The sequence below is a fragment of the Carettochelys insculpta genome, chromosome 8 (assembly GCF_033958435.1).
Source record: "Carettochelys insculpta isolate YL-2023 chromosome 8, ASM3395843v1, whole genome shotgun sequence".
Classification (NCBI taxonomy): domain Eukaryota; kingdom Metazoa; phylum Chordata; order Testudines; family Carettochelyidae; genus Carettochelys; species Carettochelys insculpta.
Window position 1 is genome coordinate 58,632,484 of NC_134144.1, and position 17,267 is coordinate 58,649,750.

General features: G+C 39.1%; 1 protein-coding gene across 1 annotated transcript in view; it reads right to left on the reverse strand.

Moving 5' to 3' along the window:
* Positions 1-469: 469 nt before the first annotated feature.
* The window catches only part of MGAT5 (alpha-1,6-mannosylglycoprotein 6-beta-N-acetylglucosaminyltransferase), a 231,160-nt gene continuing 214,362 nt past the window's right edge, over positions 470-17,267 (reverse strand). Inside the window, exons 14-17 of the mRNA XM_075001551.1 lie at positions 16,074-16,190; positions 15,153-15,227; positions 12,002-12,159; positions 470-6,404 (exon numbers count right to left, since the gene is read on the reverse strand). Of these exons, the coding sequence (XP_074857652.1) occupies positions 6,206-6,404; positions 12,002-12,159; positions 15,153-15,227; positions 16,074-16,190 (549 nt within the window). The 3' untranslated portion in view covers positions 470-6,205. The remainder of the gene's footprint in view (positions 6,405-12,001; positions 12,160-15,152; positions 15,228-16,073; positions 16,191-17,267) is intronic.

The following is a 17,267-nucleotide window of genomic DNA, read 5'->3' on the forward strand; positions in this document are numbered from 1 at the left end:
TTTAACAATATTAGCAAAAAGGGACAAATTAATAGTAAGCCATGTATGGACATAAGAGATTTGCAGTGGCTCAATTGTGTTAAGAGATTTTCCTTTGTACACAAGAAGAGGACTGATAATTCAATGGGAGACATCCAAGCTTCAGCCATTTGTATTTGCTACACATTTCCTACTGTATGCACTCATGCTTAGCAGCCAGCCTGCTGATCTTCTTTACCCATTCTTATTCTATTTGATATTGTTACAAACAAATCGAAAGCATTTTTCTATAAAGCAGTTTAAAAATATGAAGAAAAAGATTTGTTTAAAGAAGATTTAAGAGCAATGTTGGAGTTTCAGCATCAATACGTTTATTTAAAAGCAACCTGAGCCCTCCCTGTTCTTGTTCCAAGTAGACTGATGTTAATTTAGAATCTCATTTGATTGCTTCCACCCCAAAGACAGTGGGAGAACTAAAAGTGGATGTAGCTGTCCTAATCAAGAGCTGAAAATGAAGCGGCCATGGCCCAGATATCACGAAGTGGTGGTCATGCCCACATAACTAATACATTTGAATAAAATCAGTGCTATAGAACCAACTCATCACTCACCTCCCACTAAAAATATAGTTATAATAGAAATTGGTCATCGGCATTTGTAGTTTAGAAATTGCAACTCCCCCATCCCCGCAAATAGATATTTAAACAAATCTTTAACCTATTTGAAATATTAAAGTATATACATTTTAAAAATAAAACCTTGTCATGACAATGAAGATACAATTATTCCAATGCACTGTCATTGGTAGACACACACGTAACTTTAAATGTGTTGTCTTTATCCCATTAGAATCAAACCGCCTCCTCTATATTAAAGGGAGTAGTTGCATTCTTTATTTGAAGAAAACAGAATGGAGGGGTTGGATGCAAAGGCCGTTGAAGTCTCAGAGTTGCATCAGGCTACGAGGACCTAATCAAGCTTTCTTCTAAGTTCATTCCGTCACTTACTTTAACAGGAATGGAATCTATCCCTAGCTGCACTGTGAGCCAACATAGCTGATAAAGCAGTTTGGGCTTGTATATATTAAGAACACAACTATAAGCTTTCAAATCATCTACATAACTTGAGTAACTCAAACGTGTAATGGAGCAGGGCATGCTAGCAGTTATTATGCACTGTATTGTGCATTTTCAATGCACACTACCAGCCTGAGGTACACAAGTACAATAAGTATTAGCAGCTCTAATGCAGAAAGGGACAGGAACAGGTTAATCACCTGATTTTCCATTTGAAGTCTATGGAGGTTGTGGAGACTGTGCACCTTGGGACGAAAAAAAAAAAAAAAAATCAGGCAATAAATGACCTACACAATGTTATAGAAATCAGAGATGGAGCTTCATTTGGAAACAAGGCGTTTCTGATCCCGTTTCCCAGGTCATTCCACAAGATGCCACTTTCTCATTGAAATTTAACCAGAATTTATTCAAAATCTCTTTTTCCTGCAGGAAAGTTAGACATTTCTAATCCTCCAAGAGACTCAGCTATGAACTCTGACTCCACAAAGTTAGATACCCGTGAAAAGCAAAAGATGGTATTCCCTGGTTAGTATGCTGGAGTGCCAGGAAATGAGCAATATGTTTTCAGGAACCCAGATATCTTCTATACATCCATGATTGAAGTAGCTAAGGGCAGGACCTACTCAGTGTGAGATGTGAGGAGTAAGGGAGGTTGATGGGAGAAACTCTCCCGTTGAACTTCCCCTGTACAGACAGCCAAGTTAGATGAGCACAGATACATCAGTTTTAGCTATGCAACTGCAGCAGCTAAAATTATGTATCTGCAGTTGACTTTCCTAGCATGGTGTAGACATAGCCTGAGTGCCTCACAATGTGTCTTTTCTATTTCCTGGATACACACACATTTGGTAGTTTTAAAAGCTATTTCCTGTTCTTCATTGTCTCCTTGTGGTGCACAGTGGATCTATTTTGCTCCCAGGTCATTAAAACAAGAGAGCTATGTTTAGATACTGCATCCCAGTACACTACTTTCCTGTCATACCACAGTTTGAAAAAGGATATTACATTTACAGTGGTGATTTCTTGAAAAAAATATTACATCTTTTCCTTCATATTTCTAGAAAGAACTTTTATCTAATATTTTAAAAACATTTTTAAAGTCACACTTCGTATTAATAAAGCAAAAAAGCCTTTTTAAGCTCTAAAGTCAGTGTTCCATTATACTTGTTCAGGCAGCATCCACATTCCAAACATCCATCGAAAAATAAAAAAGGCACATAAACATTAAATATTTGCAGAAGAAACTTAATCTGACATTAAGCAAAACACACAATTATAACTAATAAGTTACAAAAAAGAAACAAATGAGACAACCATAAAGAAAACTAAGCCAAATATGCAAAAAGCTTATCTAGTTATACATGTGCAAATCAAATTGCATATATGAAATAAATGAGGTTTTTATTGGCATTTTAAACAGTGTGTATTTACCAACCTTACCTTTCAAAGGCAAGCCTTTTAGGTTAACTTTAATAAATTATGTAAATTCTTTTCTCAAGTTTTCTCATCTCATAGGAATAAGATTTTTCAAAAATCAGGTTACATACAAAAATACAAAAAAGTTTCAAACAAAAGAATTTTTTGATTTATGACAGATATGTTTAGGAGCTTATAATATGGATATTATACTTCAGATTTGACACACCTGAATTCCATCAATTAGAGGCCAGTGTATCTAAAACTCATTCTTGAAAAAACCTGAAGTCTGAATAAGGAAGCTGCAAGTTAAGGTGACAACAAAATAAAATACATAACATTGATGCAATTCCATTTCATAATCAACTATTCCTCCACAGACCCATCATCCCAAGTGCAATTTGTGAACTATACATTTAAGTCAGAGGGGAAAACCTTAATTTAATCATGGAGCTCAAGACATAGAAGATTGTACCCACATTTTAGAAAAATAAGTTTAGTGAATGATTCATAACATCTAAAATAATCCCCTATTCATCTGCCTGAGTGCTTACTTGCAGAATGGAGTGTTTACTTGCCAAGAACCCACTTGCTTACAAACAAAGACTTTTATCATAGGAAAAAACAAACAAAACAAGTACTGTATCTGATTTAATGAATCACTCAATTTAAATATTGGTAGCAACTTCAGGGTTTTTCTCCATTCAAGAAGTCTTCAAGGCAAGTAAAGCAGGATTCAAAAAACAAAAGAATATCCATATGGAGAAGGTAAGAAAAAGCTCTCTCCCATGATTGGACATGCTTTCCTTTGTTAGAAAATAAAATGGAAGCTGCACATTGTAAGAACACTTTTCCTCTTGAAAAGGTAACATAGCGTCAGTACAGACATAATAATAAGAAAATAAGGCCCTTGGAAAACATCTCATGTGGAGCAGTTTTGTAGGAACAGCAAAATTCCCCAAATTTTCTGTGGGAGCAGGATGTAGCTCAACTAATCCCCCTCTCCTTCAATTCTCATTGATTTCTGCTATTGGATGGTCCTCTCGCCACCCATCCCCCCATCCTCTAATATATAGTTACTCAATTCAGTAGCTTAGAAAGAAATACATATGCTATAGAGATCATAACTCGCCCTGCTGTGGTAAAGACAGCACTGACAGCACTATATTAATGAAAAATATAGTGCATCAGAGATGGCAGTATCAGCAAACTAGCAGAAATCTTTTATCTTCAGTTTAAAGTCAAAACAAATTGTATTATGCCATGTATTCCATACAATGGTAAGAAACAAGCGTGTATTTACAGCTTAGTGCCTTTGAATACAAAAACAGCAAATGTTTTCTAATTGTTATATTACAGTAGGCAATGGTGCTTTGGATTATTTAAGCACACATGCACAAGTCTTTATTGCCAATGTACTGATGTGATATTTCGTTAAACTTGTTAAGTTTCTGACTACAGAAACTCAGACTGCGTCACTAAAAGGTAGATTCTGTTGTCACCAAAAGTTAATGCCAGATATAAAGTCTAAATCGGTGAACATATTTTCTTTAAAGCCTCGGATTCTTCTGGCTATACTGGTAGCTTATGTACAGGAATATGGAGAACACCTAAAATAAACAGCTGAGGCACCTCAGATTCCAATCCTTAAAAAAAAAAAAAAAAAGCCAAGAATAAAGAGTTCCCTGGATAGTAAAAGCCAACACAAACATCCATTCTGACTGAAGGAATGCTTGGGATACTCCAAGAACGGTTCAATTTCCTTTCATACAAAACTGTGCCTACCATTTACTAATCAATTATGTTCCATTTTTGCAGAATTACTGCAATTACTGAGTCTTCACTATGTTTACATCCGGGTTATTATGCTGAGCAGGCACCCACCATAAATTCTTTCTGGATGCTGAGTACTCATTTAGACATTGATTTCTATCTAGTCTGCAGTATTACTAATATTGTATAAAAACAAAATGGAAGTGCTGAATTATGGATTTAAACTTGAAACAAGTTAGTTACAGTGATTTGGAAACTTTGAACTTCTATTTTTCTCTTACTACCACTTGATACTTTGTCTTGACAATTTCAGTCATGTTTCCCTTATTTAGTCTTTGGTAGGTCAAGAGAGTCTTCAATACTCTCATATAGATAAAGAATTATGGGTATAAAAAGATGAGTGAACCTGATATAGTCTAGAGGAAAAACATTAAAGTGCCTATATGTTCAGAAGTGGAAAGACTGGGTAGCGCTGGTTAAATCTTCACATGGAAAAAAAAATCAACTGAGGTTTTTCAGTTATGACTGGGACATACCTAAGTTTTAAACCTGCAAAGTATGGTCATTTTCATATTCTACTGCAGACTAATCAGTTCATTTGCCTGTAATCTAACATAACTTTTCCCAGCCATGAACAGTGCTTCCAAACAGGTTAGATTGTGCTGGGAAAAAAAAAAAAATAGAAATTTTTTCTTTAAAAAAAAAAAAAAAAAAAAAAAAAGAGAGAGATACACGATACTACTAAAAAAGTTTTAGTTCACTGTCCTAAACAAGTAAAGTCTGAATTCCAATTCAAACTCTTGGTAGTTCACTAACTTTTAAATATATCACTGGCCTGCCTATTAAAATGAAGCAGGACAAAGAAGCCAGAAAAGCAATTACAATATTTTTTCTAAGAAGTTTTCCTCCTCTCAGAATTACTCTTTAAAATATCGTCCTCCTTAAAAACAGTGTTATGAAGACAGTTCACATTCCTATGATACACTAATTATAGCTGATCCTTTCTCCAAATTGCAGTAATATTTTAATTACCGTAAGGTATAGCAAACTGAGAATCGAAAAATATTGCTCAAATGATGCAGGATACTTTTTGCTTCACACAGTACTTTAAATAGGCAGACTACAACAGAAGCATGGGCAAATTCCAAGGATCACTTTTTAAACAGATCCAGTAAATTGAGACAAGTCCATTATTAAATGGCCGTATGGTTCCATAGTTGTTCCACATTCGAGTATGCCACAATCATAACCAGTTCTCAAGCAACAGCAGGATTTTCACACGTGGACAGCCACTGATCCTCACATTCCTAGGAGCTGCCTGTTTAGTGTGTTCCGGTACAGTAGCTATGATGCAGACGATACCTGGTAGCATATGAGGATTTTAAAAAAAAGACTGGGAGCAGGCAGCTGTGTATTCTTATTTGTGTATCTTATGATTCCAAGTTCTTGTGAACGGAACCATTTTGTAGCCATTCCAGCTTCAGCAGCATCCAAAATAGTGCCCCAGTAATTGCAGTACTCTTCCTGAACTCCCATGCACATTTCTTCCCCAATTTCGTATTGGAATGATGTTCAGATTCTTAGCTGACAATTACAGGATATTTTAACTCATTAAAAAAATAGAAAACAGTTGTTTCACCCAAAAACCAACAAAATATGTTTGATGGGTCTGGGAATTTTCTATAAACTGTTCTTTGCAATAATCTTCAAATTGTTACAAAGCATGGAACTTCATTTCTCTTCTCATTGGTGGAAGATTTCAAAGAGCTCCACTGCCAGTGTTCTCTTAGGAAAAAATAAAAACCATTTAGCTGTTTATTATGAATCCCTCCTCTCAGAGAATTCCACCTGCAGCATTTGCTTGGCCTGCAGCAAGACAACTGGACAAAAGTGCAGGAAGTGTAAGTAGTTCTCTCAACACCTTTTTTTCATCCCCAAACTAAAGCAAGTTGGTGCTGCTGCTATAAACAATCTTTACAAAGTGCAACCTGTCCTTTATTATAGTCTCTACAGGGGCAGATTCGTTTGTGGTTTGGATGGGATCCTGCACAGCTGAAGAGCAAAAGATCGCCCTGAAATATACAGTGGTTTTTGCTTTCATCAAAGGACGGGACCATGATATCATTTGCAGATTCAACAGTATGACATTCCACGTTATACCTACGAAGCAAGACACACTTGTTAAGTCACATTGCCATCATTTATAGTCATTCAGGCAAATAATTTTCACTTATAAGACTACAGCCTTGCTGTAAAAAAAGTCTAAAGGCCTGAATCAGAGCAGTAGTTAAATCATATCATATACTGCATTACACAGTTTGCAACTAAACACTCAGCCTAAGAAGGGCTAAACAAAAGTAGGCTAATGTAGATGATACAGCAACGACTGGTTTAAAGCAGTTTAAAGCTGGTTTAAAATAATGAGGGTAAACATTTTACTTTCCAAATTTGTAATCATAGCAAAGTCTGTTCTGCCTATTGGTGCTGGAAACTGACCAAGATTTATGATGCCAAGTGGCAACACAAAATAATTCACAGTGAGTTAAACTGACACACCTCAGAGTCCTGTAGAAATGGGACTGATTTTGTGATGTGCCTCCCTATCTTTTTATTGTACCAAACAGTGCAGGGATGGGAGAAGATGAGATTGGTTTGTTTCATGAAGCCTTTAGAACTTCTTGTAAACCGTACCTGTAGCAGGATGTAAGGCTACTAATCTGGAAAACAGTCAAGAATGTGGGGAAAATCACTACAAAACACAGAATCAATTTTTGACATTGTGTGGTATGAATTGGAAGACATTCAGCGTAACGTTACTTGTAGAGAGTTTCTTGACTTTGGCTGCTTCTCTAGCTCTCCATCTTATTCTCAGTATAGAAGCAGCCTGTCTCATTTGTTGCCACCTTCTCTAGGCATCGTTACTTTACCACCTGCTTCTGAGGCTAGATTATCTATGAAATGGTCTCACCGCTTTTCTGTTTGTCAGGTCAAATACTATAACTTAAGACAGGCACATTTCTTCTGCTCATTAATTTCAAATAGGTTTAGTGTTGTACAATTCTACAATGGTAAAATGGTGCAGTGTTATTCCCATTTAGTATCAGTGGACAAACACAAGGCTCTCTCTCTAGAGCAGTGGTTCCCAAACTTTCCAGCATCGTGCCCCTGTTTTGATTTTTGAGAAACCCTCACGTCCCACCCTGCTTCTTTGCCATCATCCAACCCCACATTTAAACAAATAAAATTCGATTTGTAATTTACAATAAACACAAAAACTTGATATAAAAATGTTATTTAAAATTAAAAATAAGCACAAGCAGTTTTTCTTGGCCCCCTGCAGGCGCCTGATGGAACCCCAGCTGGCCAGCTACCTGTGCCCCAAGCCAGCCACCAGAGCTGACCGCCCCAGCTGCCTGCCCATCCAAGACCTGCGCTGCCAGAGCCACCCATCTGAGCCCCCCACCGCCAGGGCCAGTCACCCACCCACCCACTGGCTGCCGCCTGCCCCAGCTGCCCACCCAAGCCCTATGCTGCCAGGGCCAGCCACCCGCCTGCCACTCCAAGCTGCCTGAGCCCCACGCTGCTGGGGCCAGCCAACTGCTTGCCAGCCCAAGCTGCCTGAGCCCCGCGCTGATGGGTCCAGCTGCCCACCTGCCAGACTGAGCCACCCGAGTCCTGTGTTGTCAGGGCCAGCTGCCAGCCTGAGCCACCTGAACCCTGCAATGCCGGTGCCAGCTGCCCAAGCACCGCGAGTCCCACAAGCTGACTGGCCACCCGAGCCCCACAAGCCCTGTGAGCCGCCAGGGCTCCCATCCCACAAAGCCAGGCAATATCAGCCCCCTGTTCCTACCAACTCCCCCTCACCTGAGCCAGGCACCCCCAACCTCCCATCTAATCCCATCCTCCCCCCCACCCCCACCAATCCACACTCACTCTACTTTGCAGAAGGCAGCTAGCTCCACGTGGGTCTTTGCCGTCTGCCTGCTTTTTATAGCGGCTGCACCAGGTCACCCACGTAAAATAGCAGGGGCTGAGAGCCAGAAGCAAAGGCCAACTCTTTCTTCAGGTGGGGAGAATGATGGGGGGTGGATCTGGGTCATCTAGTGCCCCCCCTGGAATTTCTTCACGTCCCCTTGGGGGCACGTCCCCCCAGTTTGGGAAACCAGAGTCTAGAGGACAACGCAGCTTTTTAGAGTATTTCTGCAGTTTACTGAAGATTAATGTGAGAAATTAAATATTACTTAAAATGCAATTAAAATACTGTATGGTCTCAACATTCATGAGGGCTCCATGTTGAGAAACCCTTGTGAATGTTGAATTTCACAAATGTGGCTCCCGCCTGGAGCCCAGCTGCTTGTATTTCCCTACACTGAGACCAAGAAATATTTGCGAGAGGTTAGATACTACTAAGAATAAATATTAACTATTTAATAATGAGCCTATTAAGTGCTTGGTGTTAGTCATTCTGGAATGACAGCTAATTTTCAGAATGATTATCTTCACTGCATTTTAAGCAATCCTAAGGGATGGAAGCAAGACAACTGGATAAAAACAAGTTCTATGTCTGGGTGGCGCCTTTTCGGCTTCAAGTAGAAGTTGAATAGTTCAACGTTTCCTGAATACACAAAAGGCACGTTTGTTTTAAAATCAGTAGGAACAGGACTAGCAGAACTCGACAGTGGATTTCCTATTAATCATCTGTTGCACTGCAATCTCTCACATTGTAAAGAGGTCATTTTACACACACACATATGCAGACACCTGAAAGTAATGCTGATTTCCCAGCCTAATGCAAAACTGGTAAGCATTCTCTACCGATCCTCACTTATCTAATGCAAAAGGTTTTTGAAGCCTACAGATTTAGGACACTACTGAGAAAGGGTTTAAAGAAATAATAATTGTTAATTGCCAGTGAATATGGATGTTTCAAGATTAACCAGAATCAGAGAGTGCAAAGGGACAAAATATGAAGATAAATGCAGCTTTATAAACACAGTAAATAAAAACAACTGCATGAGCAATTGCTTCAAATCAGCTCTTGTACTTCGGAATTGTAACTAGTTTTACATCGGAGAAATGTTCATTTTATCATTCCACGTTTCATTCTCTTGCAGAGAAAATTAGGACTGACATTTAGTGACACACACAAAAACTCAGTACAAGCAGGAAATTCAATGCTAAAGGGTACAAAGTACTCCTCGACTACAGCTGCTCAGTGTCCTAGATGTTGGAAGCCTATCGCGGATGCCTACAACCCTGGCTGTTGTAGTAACTTCAGCCCATAGGTTTAACTGTAGTGCAAGTGTAAGTTTAACTGAAAGGGCCCTGTGCAAAGCAGACAGGCAGGACAGAGCATCTGTCACTCTCCTCCTAAACACCGAGCTTCCTGTTGTGAGTACACTACTGGCGTGGGGCAGAGCTGAATGCAGTGGCTGCCTCTTTGCTGCAATACACCAGAGCAGCTGCCCTCTCTATAAGCTGCATTGACTAGAAAAACACTGAAGGAGAGCTGACCTATTACTTGCCTTCTCTTTCATTGGCTGGGAAAGAAGTCACATACAATTGGACATGGAAGGGGAACGGGGAGGAAAAGAGGGAAGAGGATTCAGCTGGGCGGAGACTCTGTGGAAGGGGCAGCCAAACTTACTGACTCTTTGAACCACCTACTATAAACTTCAGAAGCTCGGAAGTGAGGAGCACTTCCTGGGAATTGGGGCTTCATCCCTGCAGAGCATATCTGCTGGGGCTTGGAGCTGTAGCCCTGCTCCAGCTGAAGCTCCAAGCCTCCACAAGTGCCTGTGGTATGGCTGAAGCCCCAAGACCCCACACTCCACAGGACAAAAGCTCCTAGCTGCATTCTGCTGCAAGGCATCAAGAGTTCCCCATCCTCTCTGGTAGGTGGAGAAGTGGGGGCAGGTGAGCTGCATTAAACTGTAAAAGACCACCTCTGATCTATGGCAAAGGAAAAAGAGGAGGCAGGAAGACAATCATTTGTAGATGAAAATGTGGGAACAGATGGAGAGATGCAGGCAGCCTATAGGCAAAAAGTGACTAATAAATCAGCCAATTATTATTGTTTATTGGATCATTTTCTTTGTTAAAATGATAGACTTTGAGAGCTTGACCTGATCCTAAGTAACCAAGCAGCATAAGTCACAGTACGTTTCTGGGGTTCCAGGGTGGGAGAAGGGATACATGGGTATTGTCCCATATTAAATTCACTATCAAAACAAGAAGCAGTCAAGTAGCACTTTAAAGACTAGCAAAATAGTTTATTAGGTGAGCTTTCGTGGGACAGACCCACTTCTTCAGACCATAGCCAGACCAGAACAGACTCAATATTTAAGACACAGAAACCAAAAACAGTAAGCAAGGAAGACAAATCAGAAAAAGATAATCAAGGTGAGCAAATCAGAGAGTGGAGGGGTGGGGGGGAAGATCAAGAATCAGATTGAGTTAGGTATGCAGACGAGCCCCTGTAGTGACTCAGAAAGTTCACATCCCGATTTAAACCATGTGTTAATGTTCAGAATTGGAATATAAATGTCAATTTGTCCGCTTCCCTTTCTACAAAAGAGCGATAATTTCTTTTCAGTAACACACATACCTTGAGGTCACTGACAGAATGGCCCATTCCATTAAAATGTTGACTAACTGGTTTGTGGATCTGGAGTGTTTTGATGTCTGTTTTGTGCCCGTTGACCCTTGGTCTAAGGGAGTTAGAAGTCTGTCCAATATACAAAGCATCTGGGCATTGTTGACACATGATGGCATATATGATGTTAGTAGAGGAGCATGAGAAAGTGCCCGTGATTCTTTTTCTGATTTGTCCTCCTTGCTTACTGTTTTTGGTTCTCTGTGTCTTAAATATTGAGTCTGTTCTGGTCTGGATATGGTCTGAAGAAGTGGGTCTGTCCCATGAAAGCTCACCTAATAAACTATTTTGCTAGTCTTTAAAGTGCTACTTGACTGCTTTTTGTTTTGATAGTGTATAGACTAGCACGGCTTACTCTCTGTTACTATTAAATTCACTAGTTACAAGTGACTCAAATGCACTTGGGGTGACTTTGCATGCTAGAGCCTAGCAAAGCAGGGCATAGTGCACCCCTGCCTGGAGAATTAAATGGTAAAGCTGTCCTAAACTACCTTACAGAGACTACGGTTATAAAAAAAACAACTCATTAAAATTGTTTTTAAAAAGTATTTACTAAGGAAAACTTTTCAAACATTTACAGACTGAAGATCAAATGACTATGGAAGACACTGAATGTTCTGCCATAGGCTATGTTGCACTAAGAGGCTGTTGCTTCACCCTGCTCCTTCGACTGCTCACATGGAAAAAGCGCAGAGCAGGGGCATGTCTAATGGAATCTGTTCATGAGACTACTCTGACTCCAGGCACATTAATACAGTGGAATGCATACAGTGACCAGCACCAAAGACAACATACTAAAGTTTTCAAATGGTTAGAACAGTTTTAAGCCTTACATTTTGCACTTTCACATACTGGATTTAAATCAGAGTTTATATTACTGTTAATCAGCATTTATATTAGAGACTACTTTAAGGCAGTATATGCACAAGGTCACAAATTTAAGGTTCATCTTTTCAGTATTAACTCTGCTTTTAAGGAGTTGAGAACTTAGGCGCTCAATGTTACAGATGCATAAGCATCATTCCTCCTCCTCCTCCCCTACAGAATTTGTTTTATATACGATACTCAACTATATTTCCACACGCCAGTCCTCAATACTTACTTTAGCAGATCTTTATCTTTGTTAAGATGCTGGAAGAAGGACGGCTCACAGATGAGCTGGCTTTCCTGACAAACCTGTTTACATGATTTTCCAGGTTCAGTAATTTTTACCTGAAGCGCACTTAATGGTGGCCACATCACTTGTCCGTGACAGAAATCCTGTGGTGAAAAAGCATATTGTTAGGAAGAAATAGCAGTAGCAATTAAAAGCCTATAAAACACTTTTTTTTTCTAGCAGTGAGATGATGTTCTCTCTATTCAGCTGACTTAATTGAGAATAATATAAGCTTTAACGAGAAGACTTATCACAATGGATCTCCAAACAAACATTTCACAAAAGCCAATATCAATGCTTCAGTAGGTCCAAAAATGGTCCTCCAAGAAGAATCTTCTTCCTAGTTCTAAATTAGCAGTTGGCTTTTGCCATAAAGTACGACGGATTTCATGTGTCATTTGCAAACATCAGATTTATTGAGCTCATGGATGTCCTTTAGCCATACATATTAAATCCATTTCTGAGACCCTCTTTGCTTCAGTGATACCTCGTGGCAAGGATTTAGTGTGAAACAAAAATTATTCTTACAATGACACATACCAGCAGAAAGTCCAGACAATGTATGGTTCAAAAAGCTGATTTCACATCTCCTATGGGAAAAAGTTCTGAAGTGCAAACATCTATCTCAACTTGCTCCTTTCCAAATGCTTGGCCACAGAATTAGGGACACAAAAAACTCCTGTTTCATATATTACCTGCCTTCTCTGGATAGTAACAGAGAAATAGCCATGTCAGTCTATATTCTACCAAAACAAAACAGCAGTCCAATAGCACTTTAAAGACTAACAAAATAATTTATTAGGTGGTGAGCTTTCACGGGACAGACCCACTTCTTCAAACTAGTCTGAAGAAGTGGCTCTGTCCCACAAAAGCTCACCACCTAATAAATTATTTTGTTAGTCTTTAAAGTGTTACTGGACTGCTGTTTTTGCCTTCTCTGTAGATCAGAGAACAAGCATTCATGTAGGGTTTTTTTATGTATCTCCCAGTGGAACTACTGGTGACATGACAACCCACGCCGATACTGATTATGAACCATGTGAACCCCTGTATGTTGTTACTGACAAGAAGGGAAAATTGGGATTTTGTTCTAAATGCCTATTTTGGTTATTTGTTTCATTTCTATTTACAATCAGAAGTACGAATATACAATTGGTAAAGTACCGAAAGCTTATTTAAAATTATAGAAGTCAAAAGGTAAATTTTAGTAAGCTTGCATCTTTGGAGAAACAACAGCTCTAAGTGGAAACACCACTCCATTATTGGTTAGTTCTTCATTCTCTCCTACAATTCCCACCATAGTGTGGATCAACAAATAAGCCCTCCAGGTTGGCAAATCTGGTACCAGCAGTAAGGGACCAAGACCCACATGGATAGAGTGCAAAGAACCAGGTATTATGTATTTATTTTTATCTATCTAGATAAATATATAACATGTGGTTCAATGCCCTCCCCATCCCCCTCCCCCAAAGCTAGGCACCCCCAAGCTCTCCTGCTTTAACTGAATGCCCTAACTCTCCTCCAGAGCCAGGTATCCTCAGCCCCACCCCTGACGCTAACTCAATGCTGGCAACTCACTGGAGCTGCCACAGGCTTCTCACACCAAGTGCTGGAGCGCATGCCCAGAGCAGTGGATGACGTTCCTGGTGTGCAGCTCTGAGGAGCGTTTAATGGCTCAAAGTGCCACATGCGGCTTGAGAACAGCGGGTTGGCCACCCCTGTATTAGAGTCTCCTGGGACACTTAAAGACTCAGACTTCAAAGTCAGAATGGATCATGCTGACCATCTCATTTGAATTCGTGCACACTGCAGGATGCAAAATCTCACCCATCCACTCCTGTAGTTGACCCCTAACTTCTGGCTGAGTTACTGAAGTCCTCAAATCATCATTTAAAGACTTCAGCTTAGAGTGCCACACCATTTACATTAGTTTAAACCTGCAAGTGACCCGGGCCCCAAGCTTCAGATGATGGCAAAAATCTCAAGCAACATGAAATACACAAGTGGTTAGTCTAAATGCTTTATGCATAAACTGTGACTATCACCGTGAGCAAATATGATTCTGACACAAATTGAAAAAAGCTTCAGAGGTATAATGGCTCCTATTAACTGAGCTTACTATGGTGACTTCTTATATGCAAGCCCCAGCATACAATAATTTTTCTGCAACAATAGCTACTCATCTAGTATCACATTAATAAGTTATTAATTGATGTCACTGACTTTCTCATTCAGTAGTTTAGTTTATTTTGTAACTATGAGAGTCAGCAATTGTACATTTAAATTTTTTAAATAATTTACAAGCTCATTTTGGTATCTCAGTTTTATTTTAAAGGGTCTACATAAACTGATTAACATTAATTTACCTGTGATGCAGTCACTATGCTTTTAGAATGACTTTACTCTACTACTTGTCCTTGGGCTCCATGCTTGCTTACTTCAGTTTATACACATATCCAAATAAACATCAATTTGAGAAGGGAAAAATCCAGGTTAGAAAATAATTAAAGGCCAAGACCAGTATAAAAGATTTTAATTATAGACACACACTGTATCAACTTACATTAGCTTCTGAATAATGGAACAAAGAGGAAGATTTATATACCTAGGCCTAACACTTTGGAATATCTATACCAAAAACTAATTGAAGCAAAGAGAAGAGCTTGTTAGCCTCAGGAAAGATCTTCCCTGTAGGCCTTTCCCCCTCATTTACATTTAATAATTTATCTGCAACTTGGATCTCATCACTTCTCTTTCTTCCTCTGGTTATTTTACAAACAACTGAAAATACCAGTGGCAAATTCACAAATAGTTTTGGTTTATCAGAATCTCCATTTTTTTCCTAAATAAACTGTCAGCAAAATTACATCCAGATTTAATCTTGACACCCAGTACCCTTTGTTAACTGCTAGATTACATTGATGTGGTTTCTTTCTATTGTACACCAAACCATCATAGCAGTAAGAATGGTTGCCAGAAGATCTATGAGCTAAGCCACAGTCCTGATGTACAACTTGCAACTTTGCACGCACAAGATCCAGCCAAACTTTTCAAAAAGTAATTCCCAGAACGAATGGTTTTAATACTAAGGTCATACCTGCTTTTCAATGAATGCATTCATTCTTTGCAGCATCCCCTCACATGTAAATTCATAGGGCAAATAAGGTTCAATCTGTTGAGACAGTATAATGGATTTACGTTAGAACTTTTAAGGAATCATTTTACTGAAACTGTCCCTGGGGCTTGTATTATATTAGTGGTCTCTGTATTGTTTAATACATTATAGCTTTTGTAGCAAACAAGTGTAAACGTACTCATTAGCAAATCAGTGTTCTATGTAGCCCTCACTTTAAAATGATTTTTGCTCCCTCAAAGGAAGTTCTAAAATTCCCTCTGAGGAAATGTTAAATGAGGGAGATTAAATGTTTATTGAGCAGTGGCAGAGATAAACCTAACACAAGACTCTAATGGATCTCACAGCTGCCAGTTGTAATTCAGTTTAATTTTCTAATTCAAATAGTACAAAGGAAAATATGATTCTGTATTCAGATGCTCTTTGAAAATGTTTCTCAGGCTGATTTTTTTAATCTTTGCATTAAAAGCTCACCATGTTAATGCAGAAATATCTTCATAGTTTTTGTGTCACAGCTAATTAAATGGGTTCAACTGAACTAAGCGTGGGACAACTGATTTACTAAATGCACAGAAAATTTACAAAGACTCAGTGACAAACCTATGGACTCTGACTTCCTTACGAAAGCTCCAATCCTTTCAGCTTACACACATACTTAGTTTTACTCATATGAGTAAAGTTAAGCAGTTGTGTCAGCATGTGCAGGACCTAATACTAAATTATGATGCTGAGATACCACAGTGAAGGGTTTGGCATAAGACTTCAAAAGGATAAATTGTCTCAGACTGCAGTGCTCAGGTTATATTAATGTCATTAACATTTTGAGGCACTCTGCACAGAAGTAGTTCAGATACCAAAGTATGATTACAGAGAACAAATTTTAACCTTTTGATTCAAAATTGCTTTTACTGCATTCTCAACCTCAGAAGGATCATTGATGTTCACAGTCCAAACATGAGGCTTCCCAATGTAAACCTCAGCATAAGGGTGCTGAGATGTCAACTGAAAGAGGAAAAAAAAAAGCAATGTATTGGTAAAAAATCAAGAGTAAAGATATCATTCTTGCCCCTTCACTCGGTTTAGGGCTCAGGATATCTTACATATAGATAACACAATTACAGAGCTAGAATATAAAGACAAATTCCTTTTACCTCTGTTTTAGGTTGCCTGTATTTTTCCAACTACTTGTGGGTGAACTTAGTGCACATGAAATGTGTTATGCTGATAAGTATGGGGACCAAGCCCTCTAATTTATCCACACCATAGGTACAGCACAGACAACAGCAGTGGAAGCATCCCTGTCTTGCCTAATATGCCAACTTCTCCCATTTTTTCTCTAAACTGGGTAATTTCAGCTACCTGTAAGATCAGTTAACATACCTAGTTGAATTACTCCCAAATCTCCTTTTTTATCCCGAGCCTTCTATTCTCTATCTATTCCTGCATCCCTCCCCATCCCAGGCATCTCTTAAAAAATTTCTGTCCCTTCAAGATGAAATGTATCTGTCCATCCAAACACTCTCTTCTTCCTCTCAAATGTGAGAGATGTATGACTATTACTGTGCACGTTTGATTCTGATTTTCTGTTTTCAGACCACTAGCAAGGTTACCCACTAGTGCCTACAATATGGATGATAATATTGCTTTGCAGTTCTGCACCCTCCGGGAAATGGACTATCAAACTCATTTCACAACCCTCACATATAACTTTCATCTCCGCAAAGGGTTAAAAAAATCTTAGTCTGGCCAGTTCCAGCTAGGTGTTCTCCAACCTCTTCCCCTCCCTGCCATCTGGTAGCGCAGTCACTTCATTCCTACTGTTACTATGAGGGTTAAACAGAGTCTTAATAAAAGCTCTGAAAAAAATAGTGAGCACATCATTCCTATTTATTTGAACAAGGATGCACTTATTGTCCCATAAAGCTCATCTCCTCATGAGAAGTAATAGGGATTTCAACTGAGGTTTCCCTGGATAGAAAGCCAGATCTTGAAGTGAAACTTGGATATGGTCTGTCCAAAAGACTTAGAAGAATGTAGCCATGCATGGAAGCTTAGGTAAGCTTAGAAGTACTTCCTGGG